The sequence below is a fragment of the Dromaius novaehollandiae genome, chromosome Z, assembly GCF_036370855.1.
Source record: "Dromaius novaehollandiae isolate bDroNov1 chromosome Z, bDroNov1.hap1, whole genome shotgun sequence".
NCBI lineage: Eukaryota > Metazoa > Chordata > Aves > Casuariiformes > Dromaiidae > Dromaius > Dromaius novaehollandiae.
The window spans coordinates 31,127,406-31,142,583 of NC_088132.1; the positions used below are offsets into that span (position 1 = coordinate 31,127,406).

Below are 15,178 nucleotides of genomic sequence, written 5' to 3' on the forward strand. Positions count from 1 at the left end.
ACCTGGAAGACTGGCAAGAATACCAAGAAACCATCATCAGCTGAGCTTCAATTCCAGAGGATTTCAACATTTCAGTAATAAAAATTCCAACAACACTTTGAAATTAATAGCAGAGCTGCTGATTTCCAAGTGAACGGTATTTTTATTATAAATTGTTCACACCAATGACTAACGCATTTAATCTGTTGTAAAAATAACTGAGATTAATGAAATATTTCTGGGCAGAAAGATAAAAGCAATTTGTCCACCCCTTCCTGTGTAAAAGTTACAAAAATGAAGGCAATTTTTTAAAATGTTATGTATGGGACTTCTTTTCATATCAGCAGTGACTTCTGCTGGATAGTTCAGAAGAAAGTGAAATCCTCCAAAGGCATGTGGGATGCTGGAAGAGGGGTGAGGAAGGAATTCCTTCTGACCCATGTGAACAGCTGGCACCACGAAACCGGAGAGAAGATTACCCTTTGCAAAACCCAGCCTAATTGCAAGTCATCAGGGAATTCGAGCTACCTCATTTACATTCAGTCACTTACTTACAACAATAATGTTAACATTTCCAGTTTAAATGAATGATTAGTGTTAACTCTCTTCTACTGCATTTTCAGATAACAGAAAATACATTAATAGGATTTGTTATGGAGAAGCAAAATACAAGGCAACCTCTGAGAACAGAGGTGTGCTAGCCTGAAAGCACTCCACTGCAGGCAAACCAGTGGAAACGTGTAGCTAGGACTGAGCATGCTGTCTGGGTAAAAAATGCTTTTGTTCACATGCTACCGCTTCCTTCCAATCCATCGCGTACTCTGCCGGACGAATGCGGAGGTGTCAGAAGGCCATCTTGAGCCATTAATCTCTAGTACTGAATTCCCAGTGAAGTGGTGGGAATTAGCCATGAAGTTCAAATGAAGTTACCCCTACCTTGATTATCCTGCTCTCTCCAGCATGCAAAAATGCACCAACATAACCATTCCTATGCTCACCCAGGATTTTCCCTGGATTCAGCCTAAAACTGTCTCATTTGTAAAATCTGTTTTCACCTTCCCTCCAATCTGCTCCCTCAGTATCAGTCCCAGTTAGCAATGGCCAGAAGTATTACTCTGTTTTCCACTGTCTGCACCTTCACATAATCCCATAATTATGATGAATGTGACAGCTTTTACCATAATAGTTTAGTTCCCCTTATTACATAAATTCCTCGTAATGTTTTAAAACGTAACTTCTTTCTATCGATAAAATATTCATCTCCTTTAGTGTTATAAATTCAGTAGAAAACTGCAAAGATGGTCTTGTGCCTTTACAAACCAGCTGTTTTGTATTAACTGTGTCACTTTGTGGGGAGGTGTCAAGACACAGACCTAAATGCTTAGTATTAATCATAATCATTAATTCTGAACCTGATGGGCAAAAATTACCGATTCTGTCACAGGACTGGAACGAGCACTCCAAACACCACCAGTCACCTTAACGTCTCAGTGTAACTCAGGCTAACAGAGAAACAGAAGGGGCAATGTAATCGTGGGCGGTAAGAAGAGAGCAGGAACACTCCAAAAACACGGGACAAGTGCAGTTGTAGGAGAGCTCCTGCATGTGCACATACATGCTACGCAGGGAAGGAGACGTGCAGGCCCCTGGCATTGGGTGGGGGTTGCATGGACAGTCCTTGGCACAAGGGGAGGATTATAGGCAGGATGGGAGGTGTCTGAAGCAGAAGCACCAGGGGAGGTACGTGGCGGGCCTGCAAGAGGGAAAAGGGGAATGCAAACACCGCTGGGAGGCTCTACGGCCTCAAAAACGCCAGGGGGTCTAAGGGGTCTAATCTCCAGCGTTTCAGTGGGAGAAACCAGCAGCAAAGCAGATCCAAGGCTGCCTCTTCCTGCCTTTATCACTGCAAACTGCACCGCTGAGGGTCAGCACTCATACGTGAAGACACTGAACTCACTCCTACAAAAAACAACCTCTCCTTGAGTCAGCAACTTGCAGATTCCTATCTACTTTACAGCTCTGCATCGGTGCGGGTGGACGGACGGACTGGACCAAACAGCCCACAGCCTGCTGCATTTCTTCCGATTGTATTGGTAAAAATATCCAAAAAAAGAAGAAAAATAAACAAGACACTGAAGTTAAAAGAGAATTTGGAAAAGCCCTGTAGGATGCATGAAGATGCTCGCTTAAAAATCTAGGAAGTGTAGTAAAGTTCCAGTCGAGCGAAACATCTAAGGTATGCTGCATTTTCTTCCTGCCAGTATTGCCTTCTCTTGCAGTTGAATATACTTATGTGAGCAAAATATTTTAAGTAAAACTTCCAGTAAGACGATTGCAATGAATGGATCCAAAATGTTAGAAAACTATTTAAAAGAACGAATAACTGAAATCCTGCCTTGCCTGATTTATCAGTGCATTAAATAAACAGGAAACTGGATCATTTTGTTTATTATGCATGTCACTTGGTGGCCTCAGCTTTCCTAATATTGCCCAACATATTTTCAGAAGAAGAAAATCAGCCAAATACTGACAGTTATGTACATGTTTTCTAAGAATCATTGGCTGCATTAGCCATCTGTAAACAGCTAAGGTTAAAATTTACAGTCTCAGTAGGTCAGCACAATTTATTTTTCTGTTGGCAAAAGCTTCCCGGAGATTCTTCCAACAGAAAGACAGAGGTAGGACAGAAGCATTTCTGGGCACAAAGTGTTTCACAACAGAGAACTGCTAAATTTCCTGAGATGAAACACTTATTTATTTGAAATACAAAAAACTTATTTGCCTCAACTTGAATAATTGTAATAGCATGACTTTAATAAGCCCACTTTATCACCAGACTACCTAGAACTTCCCCTCCCCACACCCAGTTATAGTTCAGCACAGATAAAACAGTACCACAGAAAGTGTGAGGATACTTGATAGGAAATCTAGAATGTGTAGTAAGCTCCCAGTCCAATAAAAAGCCTAAGCCACACTGAATTTTCTTCATGCCAGCAGTCCCAGTTAAAGCCAACGGGATCACTCATGTGCTGAAAGTTAAGCCTGTGCCAAAATACATTGCTGGACTGGGGCTTCTCACTTATTGTTCTCAAAACACTCAGCAAACATCTATTTTCCCAAGACATTGGGCCATATTCGGCCATTAATTATAAAGCAGAACTCCCCATTAGCTGCATAGAAATTAATGACATGAGATAGCCTCTCATGAATATAGTCCTTTAAAGCTTCAAAACTGTCTTACTGGGGAGTAAACTTAGCCACAAAGAATCCAAGCAAACTGCTGGGCAAACTGCGAGTTGATGTCAGAGTTTGGATCAGCACCTATGCATTCTCCCTGCTGCTAGCAGGCTTTAACTGTGTGGCTGCATTGGAAGAGGAGAGCATTACTACAGAGAACAAGTGCTTGCTACTGGAGAATTAAAATAAGAAGAGGTCATGCAATTCTCTCTTACCTTGCAGCCAGTCTCGAAAGTAGTGCAGCCACATTTTGGGAAGCTGCTTATCCTCTTCCAACAAAACGTATGTCACGTTGCTGAAACTTTTGTGAAGTTCATAAAGTAAGTGCTGGACATTGGGATAGTCTGCTTTCTGTGTCACTATATACATGTTGTAGAAAGAGAAGTACTTGAACTGTGCAGCAATAAAATCATATTCCCGGGTTTCCCGTGGTACAATGTCTGTGAGATCCAGTCCATCTCTCACCCGGGTAGTTCCATAAAGGCTGAGCCCAAGCAAACTCAGAAAAAGAAAAATAACCACAATCTGCAACAGAAAATGGAAATGCATTTGGTTTTATGTTTCTAAAGAAACTAACAACTCATAATGGCACACTGTAGGACCAGGTTCAAAATTAGCAAGCAACATTATAATTTTAAGCTTTTTTTATTTCTACATACACACACGCACACATACGTAGGTGCGCGCACACACACACTACAGACCCAAAGTATTTTGGGTTATAGTAAAGGGGTGCTAGATTATGGATAGGAAATTTATATGGTAATATAGTTAGAAAGTAGCTTTAGTTTCACAGTTCATGAGCTTATGTTACTGAAAGTCACTGAATCCCCCACACTCATAACTTACATTTGAAAAGTATGTCACTACAGCAAGATAAAACTTTTAAATTATGAAATTAATTGTAAAATTATGAAGAATTGTTATTCCAAAAGGGTTCTATTTATTCCTTATACTTAATACTATCGTCAGGATAACTCTTCTATTGGGCAAGGAAGAAATCTATTTCTGAAAAACAGGTAAATAGTTTTCTGGTTACCTTAGCTTTTGGTTTTAGCAGGAATGGAGCATAATGCTTTTCTGCAAAAGATGAGAGTGTCCATCTAGTACAGGGTGGCTCAAGGCAATGCATACTGGAGTCTGAGAATTGGGAAAGCAAATCCCTCGTCGAGCTTGTGCTTTCTGGGCTCTGGCAGCTGAGATTATCTTGTGTTACTGTCACTGGCTGCACAGATATTTCTGAGCGAGGCTCTGCTGTGGTGTAGTACACCTGCGTGTGAGGATCGTATTCTGTGCGCAACTGCACTGTAGACTGCATTGTAATCTGAGTTTCATGTGCAAAACTGTGACTGCTGTATGGGGGTGGAGGACTGTAGCAAGTATTATCGCTGTTTTCTGCATATGCTTGAGGCTCAATCTGAATCACTCTAGTGGCACACGGACTGTAAGAGGAGAGAAAAACATCCATTCACACTTAGATAGGTCCTTATTTTAATCAGGCTAGATAGAATAATCTGCTTCTATTCGAGCCTGCTTCTATTACTACTAGATGATTTATGTTAATTAAGCATAATGTTTTGATATGAATTTCCCTCTGCACTTTTAGGAAATATTTCTTAGACATGGTTCAAAGCGAAGGTCTCTGAGAACATACACATTTCTTGTGCCCAAGAAAGAAAGAACAGCATTTGTCTGAAGACACTGGCATCCACCTCACATCGCTCCATTAATTACACACACTAATCAGGCCAATAGCCAAATAATCACACACAGTCTGAATCCACAATAGATGCGCGAGTTTGCATCTACGTGACCATGCTGAGGATTAAACTATTTAGAAGATCAAAATGTAAACACATGACATGCTCAGTTCTTCTGTTTAGAACTATTAAAGTAACTGTTAAATAATATTTGGGCCTTCTGGATAGTATCTCAGGCTTGTGGGAGGCAGGTTGAAATCACTTGCCATATACTGACTGTATGTTTTAAAAATGAAATAAACATATGCAAGGACTAATTCCAAGGAAGGAGAGGCAACATGGAGACAAAATTACAGAAGTATTTCTTTGAAGCATTCCCTTTATTGTAGTCTATTCCAAAGTGTAATAGATACGCAATTTATTTCAAAAAGTTATCAGAAACAAGCCCCTTTCTGTAAATAAAAAACAACAAAGTGGCAACAGAAAACAGTATCAGAGATTTTTCACCAAGTTAACAAATGCTAAATGCAAAAAAGAGGAATTCAGAATATTGCCTACCTAAACAAAGAAAACTCTCATTTAACTGAATTCACTCATATGTACGTGGGCTCAAATTCTGATTCACATGTGGTGCAACTGAAGATGGGGGAATAAATGGAAGGTCCGACTGCTCAGTACTCCTGAGAATCAGGGCTCCAAAAATTCAAGCACATTAAGACCAGCCAGTAAAACTATGGCTCAATAAGAAACAGAAAGCAGGAGTCCTGGCTTGTGATCAATCCCCTGCTCTAACCAACCCCTCAAAAATAAATTTAGGAAAGCACTTTCTCTCTTTGACTTCGAAGTTAAAAAGATCAAACTCGGTCTGCTCCTAAGTAGGTACGAAAGGCTAAGAGGACACAAGGTGCTTTCTCTACATGCTGGTTATGACATGCAAGTGAGAGTGCATGTGTAGAAATGCAGCTTGTCCTCTTCATTACAGGCAAAAGCAAAAACTAAGGTAGAAAACATCCTTGATCTCTAAAGCAGTAGCTCCACTGATGACAGTAGCCTCTTCCTAGCATAACCCTGTCCTCAGAGCTGGCCTAATACAGAGCTGTATTAGGTAAGAGCGTGCATACTACAATTCTCAGCTTATACTGGGGCCGTAGCAGAAACTTCACCAAGTACTATCCTGCAGTGGTATTGAGCATCCTGAATTCCCCACAGTCCTATGAAAAACTGGGCTAAAGGGAGGTCATTTTTATAGTCTACATATTATTTTTATGTATTTAAGTTTCAATGCTTAAAAAGCATAAAAATGAACACATAGTGATTAATTATACTTAAGGCTTCTGGGTATCCCAAGTTATTTACAGTCTTCCATAAGAGACTGGAATCAGGACTTCCAAGCTTACCCAGTACCAGCACTGGATACCTTGCAGTATGCTGTAAAACTCTGAGAAAACTTACAGACATTACTAGAGCACGGATGTCACACATGCTTCCAGAAAGTTGTCTTCCAATGGTTAAAATGAATATGCATATGAATGAAGGGAAATGGGTGTGTAAGAGAGCCAAGTTTGAACTTTTCCCCTCAGTCAGGCACAACATAAGGTAGCCAGTGTATTTCAGTCTCTAGCAATAAAACCATGACACTAACATACTGACCCTGTTGCCATCTTGCTGCAATGAAGACCTCCCACGCCTGAGAAGAGGTGGTAGCACTACTGGTGACCACAAAAATGAGGTACCTCATATACTGCAATTCTATCACACATTCTTACCTTGTAAAACAGCAGAATATATCCAACCTCCTGTCTTCCCGACGATAAAGGTCCATACTCAGGATAGCAGGAAAAATCAGCAGAACCATAGCAAAGTTGAATACCACCACAACTGCTGCCTAGAAATCAACCAGAAGAAGATAAGTCATTACTAAGCTTCACTTAGGGCATCAGCTTTACCAAGCCTAAAACCTCCTTTTAATTCTCATCTACCAACCCATTTATCATGTTGAGTCATCAGACACTGTCAAACTGCTTCCTGAAGAAAGTGGGAGGTATATTTCTATATTCCAGTTTCATTATGGTAGGCCTATTGTAGTTGATTAATTTCTTCTAATATTAAACTTCATATTATTTTAATACCTCTATACCTATAGATGTGGTGGCACCAAGATTTTTTAAGTGGAAAAGACAGTCAATAAATTACATTTTTGTATGAGATCATGCCCTACTGGAGAGTCTCACAGTACAAAAAGATGGAAGCAAAAATCAAACTTGGAACTAGGAGTTAAGTTCTCATGTTTAAGGGATCTGATGTAAATTAAGCACCACAGTAACATTAAAGGACATCATTAAGTCAATAATGAAATAAATGTTTAATTCAATTTTAATGAAACTGCTCCGTTTACCAAAATAGCTATGCATTTGCTGTACTTAAAGGCCAGCTAAAAAGAATAACATTTTAGGACTATCTGTTGCACACTCCTGCTTGTGCTAACTTGACAAATGAGCCAGTCTAACAAAATGAGTCTTAAATTGGAACAAGAGTACTGAAGTTAATTTGTAAAGTGAATATTACTTAAAGAAAAACAACAGCCCTCCCTTTCAAATGATAACCCCTTCCGACACAAAGATTTCCAGAGAATCTCCATAAACGTATGCCATGGTGCAGTATCCATCATCATTGTTAACAGCATTTATTTGTAGTGCGGAGTAGGTAGGAGCGCTAACCATCACAAAGGGAAAATTTGGGCACAGGTGGGGTTGGAAGAGAGTAGTAGAGACAAAGGATAAAGTCAACCGGGATTTTTTTTTAACCAAAAATAAAGCAACTGAAAAAAAATGGTTGTGCCATTAACAGGTTAAAAAAAAACCCTGAAACCCTTACATTTTACCCATTATTTACCTACTACATATTATAATAGCCATAGGAATCTCTATCATAGCCCAGTTTCAGGCTGAGGAAAGTATATAAACTATATCCTCCACCTATATCTCAGGTAAGCACCACTTGGGTTAAGACAATCAAAAAAGGACTAAAATTGGGTTACATAAATTAAGTGTCTGATGTAAATACGTCTTCTTTTTTTTCCAAATATAACTTAATGGCTGCTTTTGACGTTGAACATCAGCCCTCAAAATTGGCAACTCAGAAGGCAAGCCATCCAAAATTAACGTTTTAAAAATACTTGATTTACATGACCCTAAACAGTGCAATTTTGATTTTTTGTCTCTTATCTGAAAATCAAAGTAGTAACCTACTGAATGATTTTAAGGATTTTGAACCTATTAACAATAATAAAAGACTAGTTATTGTTTTTATTTTTCTGAGAATGCCAAAATCAGTAACATAAATATTCTGTAGTTATTTCAATCATATTATCATACATATATTGTATGCAGAAGTGGTTCTCTTTTGTTGTCTCCAGCCTGCTTAAAGAAAGATTTTGGTCCTGATGATTAGTTGGAGACATAACCATTAAAACAGAGTTTATCTAGTGTTTAAAGCCTAATTAGCATTTAACCATCACTTTAATCTTTGAGAGAAAAGATCCAATGACCATTTCATGATTTATAAATATCCACACAGAAAGGTATGTAAGGTCAGAGCCAAGACTTCAAAATTAAGTGATTTCCTTTTGATCGTCTCTAGAATGGATTGAATCTGTCAGGAAAACAAATGGCTGCTGTTGCAAGCAAGGTGTTTGCAGGACCTAGTTCACACAACTGCTCTATTTATTGCTGCCAAATCAGTGAAAGCTGAATCACCCATAAAACATGAGTAATTAGCTGTGTCTAACCAAAAGCTCCTACCAAGGATCAGCTAAGGACTGTTGAGATTTGGAAAAAATCAGTTGAAGCCTGGTCCAAGAATTCATATTCTTCCCAGCATGCCTGAAAAACTAACTGAAGTCCTCTACTTCTGCTCACTTTCATAAACACCTCCTGCCTTATCGGTTCTCTTTGTAGAGGCCAACAACCTGGAATCCCAAATGCTGCTAAACCTGAGAACTAATACTTAAGTGCATGGCAGAGAAGCCATTAAAGTTAGTTGCATTCACATCTGATTTCTGAAGAAGAATTTATAAAGAAGAGTGTTAGGAACTATCCTAGCAACACCTAGTAAATGCACTTATTAACATAGCATCTCTTTTTAAAACATCTAGATCTTCCATCGTGCCATACTGGTGTTGATGTACTGACCCAACAAGTCAAACATTTCTTAAAAATCCTCACTATCCAAACTTGTGTTTTAACGGATTGCTACAGCTTAACATCACACTTCCTACATACTATACATTTTTCTCTCTCTCACTCCCCTCCCTTATCCCAGCATTTCAAGGACATGTCACTCCTCAGCTGTCATAGTTAAATAAATAAAATATTGCTCTTATATCCATTCCAATTTGTCGTCTCATCAAAAAAATCCCAATGAACAGACAATGTGCAGCATGCCTCCCTGAGATCTCAGTTCCTGCTTTACCTCCTGGCTCCAGGGGTAGCTGGCAGCCAGTGAGACAGGGGAAGGAGAAGTAGGCCGAGATTCAGATTAGCAAGGAGAGAAGGAAGCAAGTGAGTCTCTGAACTGACTCCTCAGCCACCACTTCCCCTCCCGATACTATGTGGAAGTCTGGCGGCTGTGAATGGGAACTTATGAAAGACTGTGATCTTTATCTTGGTAACATCCACAATCTGCAACGATCACATTGATTGGAAAAGCACAAACAGAAGCCTGTGGCAGCAGAGCTCCTAGCACACAGGCAATCTGGTAGCAGCAGCCGAGTGGAAAGCATGCTGAGGATTTTTGGGAACAGGCGGGGCGTCTGCTTTCACCCTTTCAGAAAGGAAAGGTCAAATGGGAGAGGAAAGGGCCTCAGGCCTTCTCCTTGAAAAATCAACAAAGGTAAGATTAGTCCAAGAAGGGGAAAAAACACGGGGCCTGCTCTAGGGTGTGAAATGAAGGCGTTCACTGAAATGAGAACATCAGAGCAAAGTCGGAAAATGCCACGAAGCAGACAAAATTTTGGTCGCTTTCTGAGAAGCATCCTTTAATAAAGCACAGCCTAAAAATGTTACTGCTGCTGCTGCTGCAACTGTTAAGCGAAACAGAAGAATGGCAGTCTGTGCTGGAGGCGGCGAGGGAGAGGCGAGCCAGGCTGGCAGGCTGGGGCCCTGCCGAAGGTATGCGCTGCTATTTGCCATTCCTGGCAGCCCACCCAGGGAGAATGGGTGTGCTGTATAGCCAGAGGTGATGAACAGGCGAGGAGGTCTGTCAGGGAAACTTCCACCCTGCTGCTGCCTATCTGCAGCTCCCTCCTGACAGCACACAGACTCAGATTTCCACCCCCTCCTTCTCCTTAGGCTCTAATTTTGCTTGTTAAATTCTCATGTCAGGAGCAGAGAAAGTGAAAAGGCTTGGGTAAGAGGAGGGGGACAAACTGCTTCAGTGCAGTAAGATAATGAACAAGCTTAAAAACTTACATTCTTTCTCTCCACAAACCCACCACCACCACCTGGTAATGCACTTTTATATTTAGGAAAAAGCTTGTCATCCGTACTGTGAGGAAAAAAATATTACTGCTAAGACTTATTGGGCAAAGTTCCACCCTTATTCATTAGTGAATCTATACCGCTCTTCTGCTGCTAGAGGAGGAAACTCCTGGTGTAAACAAGAAGAGTTAGGTGAATTTTTCTGAAGCTGTGTCTCTTCTCTTTCCAGAGAAGAATATATTCCATCGGGGGTCTGAATATTCTGTCTGCAGGACTTATACTCTGCCATGCCTTCTTCATTTATCCTCAAAACAAAGTGCTGTATTTAAGACATCCTACAGCAAACTTCAAAAACCTTCAGGGGATTTCTTCAATATCCCCCTCTCCAGATTTTAAGAAATGCAACGCATCTGAAAACTCAGGACCTACTCTTTCAAAGTCCCGAGCACTCCCTTGCAGGTGATTCTTGTGACTGAGTACATGGGATGCATTCGGCATCTCAAAGCCTAAACCCCCCTCAAATAAGAGGCTGATAAGATCAACAAGTGATGAGGAAAAAACTACTGACAGCTAAAAAGCTAAAACAGTCCTTATCCCCATAAAGGAATTAATTTTAAAAATCTCACTTTAAAAATCACTGATTTCCTTTTCTTTAACTCAGCAAGAGCTAACCCACTTTGTTGGGCTAACTCTATCAAACTCCTGAGACAGCAGCAAACTTGCACTGTTTAAATTCCATGAAGTAAATGAACAACTCAGGTATCAAAGAACTGCATTAGCTGACAGTTGGGAAAGAAGAAAGCACTGATACGCAAAACAGGTTTTAACTAAAAGTTGGGCTTCCACATGCAGGGCTAGTCAGGAAGCCATTTATTTTCCCTCAGCAGCTGCGTTATTTTAAAGATACTGGGCCTCAAAAGTTATGGAAACTTTGACAGTTATCTTGCGAGGTCTTAAGAAAAGTGAATGAAGAGCAAAATAAGGTCAAGAGCAATCCTTTTTTTTAGCCCATGTGTTAAAAATTCACTATCTAGATAAGAAGAAGTCAGCATCCGTGAAAAGTAAACTGCAGTATTTCATCGCTTTCTAAATTTTGCTAGGAAGCTCAAAGACAGCAAGGAGTTCTTGTTTAAACAAGCCTGAGTAAGGAGGAGAAGGAGGAAGAAGACTGTAAATAAAGAAATCCATATAGAAATACAGACCACCCACCAAAATCTGCCACGGTTAGCCGATTTTGAATGCTATGATTAAATGCATCACCTGATTTTGATTATACCTGGTGAAGCTAGACAAAGCAAGTAATAGATGATCCTTTCTAGCAATAATGGCTGTCATTTTAGTGGTTCCTAACTTATATACACGTATTGCTGTAGTACCAACAAATCCTCAGAACAGGTCCCCAGTTGCCCTTTTTACATGTTTTTTCAGTTCTTATATACAGGGTTTACTATGTGCAAGCAAAAACAGGTTACAGATGCATGTGAGAAAAGACTGAGCAATTCAAACGTTAATTTCTGGACACTAACGTTCCTACCCTACACAGATTCCATATTAATCACTGCCTTAAAAAAGACTTTGATCATGATGTTATTCTGAATAATATCAACATGTTTATACATGGCTATGCTGAAATCTCATCAGAAACTTTCTGTGTTTGTCATTTCGTTTTTTGAAAGCACCATGCATTTGACAACACAGGCTTCCTTTTCCGAACTTCTGTTGACCGAGTTCATAGCAAGTCATAAGAGATGGCAGCAGTTCAAAAAGTAAAGGCTTTAGGAAAAAGTAAATTTAATTTATAGTCAAATTACTATGACAGTTATAGCTGTTGTCTCCACAGATGTTCCAAATGCAACCTACCATGTTCTTATATGAAAAGTGAGAACGGAGACAGGCTGAGCAAAATCTGATCAGAGAAGAAAGAATTCATTTTGGTGATTCACAGTTGAGCAGAGTGATTTGGACAGAGTGACCCATCTCTATCGGGTCCTTCTTAGGACAGATGCATCTAGGCTGAAGCAGTGTCTACAAGGCACAGTCACTCCAAAACCAGACAAGAGAAAAATGGGACTTCTGATTCCTAGTGAAAATCTCCAGTATCCTTTTTGCTCCTTAAGGAACATGTTGGATGTTTGAATTTAGGCCACAGAATTAGACGACATAAATCACTTCTTCCAAAATTAGGAGGGTTAGACTAAAAATATTTCACACACTCAAACTGGTCTTTGGCTTAATATAAAACAATTCACTGTCATATTCCCCGTAAGAAGAGAAATCTGTGTTTTGGCAAGGCAGCAGAACTAAATACTGCTAAGCATCCAGGATGAAAGCTCTGGTTTTAGATGCCACAGATAACTCAACTGACAACTATGCAGCAAATCAATGTTGCCTTTATTTTTCTTCACTCTCTCTATTACTTACTACCAAATTGCCTTTTGAGAAGAAAATCGTAAACAAGTTATTAATGTTTATTGGTCATTTAGCTGCAATCATCAATGTTCTACCATTTTACAGCTTAATGCAGGCATGCTTAAATCTCTGAAAACAGCAATAATTGCCACAGGTATTAAGAAAAATTGCAGCCCTTGCTTCCTCTGGGTAGGTCAAGGGCTCAAGGAGAATGAAAAATGACTGGAGAGCCAGGCTATAACAGAAGAAAAATGACTACTGAAAAAGTGCAGTTTTCCTGCTCTGCACCAAGGTCAGACACTGCTATAAATTGTTTGCGAGTTAAAGCTGTGTCAGAGGAGAACATCCCAAAGCTTTCTTCCAAGAGCCCTTGCTTTTAAAAGCAGCTTTCTTCAGCATCCTTCAACATTGCATCTTCCTGAAGGTATATTATCACAGACGAATATGAGAAGACAGTAAGAGAGAGAGAGAGAGAGAGAGCGAGCGCGCGATACATTGTTCAGCACATAAAATTCACATTTTCTCTCAAAACGGTTAGAACATAAAATTCTCGATGAAGTTTTCTCCAACAGTTTGCTAAATTTACTTTCAGAATAAGGCAGTACAAACTGCTGCAGTAATAATTAACGTGGCAAGCGCATTCTCACTGCTGTCATTGCACTTTGGTTGTGGTTTGTAACAGCAGCAAATTGGACAAACCTCAATGAAAGCAATGAATTTCTACTCAGGAAATGCAATGGTATTATAAACTAGAATACAGTCTGTTGCTCTTGACTGTCTTAAGAATTCAAATCTTGCTGGTAACTTGTTTTTGCTTAGTTGCATACTTCTTGGTTTTTGCACTCAACCCACTGGGATGAGGCAGGACATTCACCCACCAAAAGGATGTGAGAGACTCAATGTGTGAGAAACAGGAGGAGCAGAATCAAGGGGAAAAAGCAGTTGTTATCATCCAGAACTACAGTAAACAGTGATCACATACCGGTTCAGTGAACTGCAAAAGGACTCAACACGGACTTTAACACTACCACTAATAGTTATCATTGGCCTCCCATGATGAGATCGTCTGTAAGAGCTAACAAAACAGCATATAAACTTACTTGGAGTGAAAATGCTCGTAAAGCAGGAATAGGGATTAAGGCAGCCATAAAGAAAGCAGTAACATTGCTGATAGATGTAAGGGCTACACTTGCTCCTGTTCGCTTCAAACATTCACCTGTTCTGTCCTGCAAAACAAATGGTGTATCTTAAAAGTCAAGTGAATAAGGTGATGTCCCCCAAATGAAGGGGTCATCCTAGATATAACATGGTAACAGTGTTATTATATTAATTAATAACTATTACAAGGAACTTGTGAATACAAGCATGTATTTGAAAGAATCTGACAATAAACAACCTACTAAGTACAGCATCCAGGAGAAAAGCAGATGACACATGAAGCGCTAACATTTTTGAAAGAATCTGACAATAAACAACCTACTAAGTACAGCATCCAGGAGAAAAGCAGATGACACATGAAGCGCTAACATTTTTGAAGGTACAAGGTATTACAGAAGGTATTATCAAAGCTGACTCTAGCTTCAAAAGTCAAAGCTACATGAATACTAACGTTAGATACTAAGTACATCTGTTAAGTAGGATGTATTTCATATCAGAGCAGTTACTTTGCGTTCTCATCATTTTTCAGACAAAGTAAGCATGCATTAACAGCATAGACACATAACGTATCTACATGTCTTGAAGTATGCAACAACAACGACAAAAGGCAAGGATTAAACACACAAAAAGAGAGAAACAAACACATACACACAGGACCACTTCCCAACCCAGTAGGCTATTTTGAAGCATATGGAGGTTATTGTAGAATGCGTTTGTAGTGCCTGCATGCTGAACGAGCTGAAAAGAGTACATCAAAGACACTGCTTGTACAAAACAAAATGGGCAAATACACATTGCTTTTAAATGATTTGTACTTTGGATATGAAACTTTGGACTGAGAACAAAAAGGTCAATAAAGGAAAAGATCATAAAAGTGAGGAGATTTCATATTTCATAACATGAAGATGCTGTGCTTTGGAATGTCATGGTCAATTATAAATAAGAGGAAAGAGAAACAGGGAAAAATATATAAAATATCACACTTTTAAGGTTATAACACACAAACAAAGGTAACAGTGAATGCAAGTAAAAATGTTTCTTCTCCAAGATGACCTCCTCCTCTTCCTTTTCACCTTAAGTTTTTTGTGTTCTTCTGTTAAAAATATTTTATCATTTTCATGTCAGACTTCTGTATTTCCGTTTGCTCCAAAATTTACATTGACCTTCTTTGAAGTCTTGGGCACACACGGAATTTGCATTATGTAAATAAGCTATTAT

General features: G+C 39.5%; 1 protein-coding gene across 4 annotated transcripts in view; it reads right to left on the bottom strand.

The window, feature by feature from the left end:
• The window catches only part of LOC112978825 (protein patched homolog 1), a 74,586-nt gene that overhangs the window by 23,411 nt on the left and 35,997 nt on the right, over positions 1-15,178 (bottom strand). For all 4 annotated transcript variants that reach the window (XM_064502405.1, XM_026092568.2, XM_064502406.1 and 1 more), the window contains exons 12-15: positions 13,903-14,028; positions 6,683-6,801; positions 4,256-4,658; positions 3,432-3,741 (exon numbers count right to left, since the gene is read on the bottom strand). In XM_064502405.1, the coding sequence (XP_064358475.1) occupies positions 3,432-3,741; positions 4,256-4,658; positions 6,683-6,801; positions 13,903-14,028 (958 nt within the window). The remainder of the gene's footprint in view (positions 1-3,431; positions 3,742-4,255; positions 4,659-6,682; positions 6,802-13,902; positions 14,029-15,178) is intronic.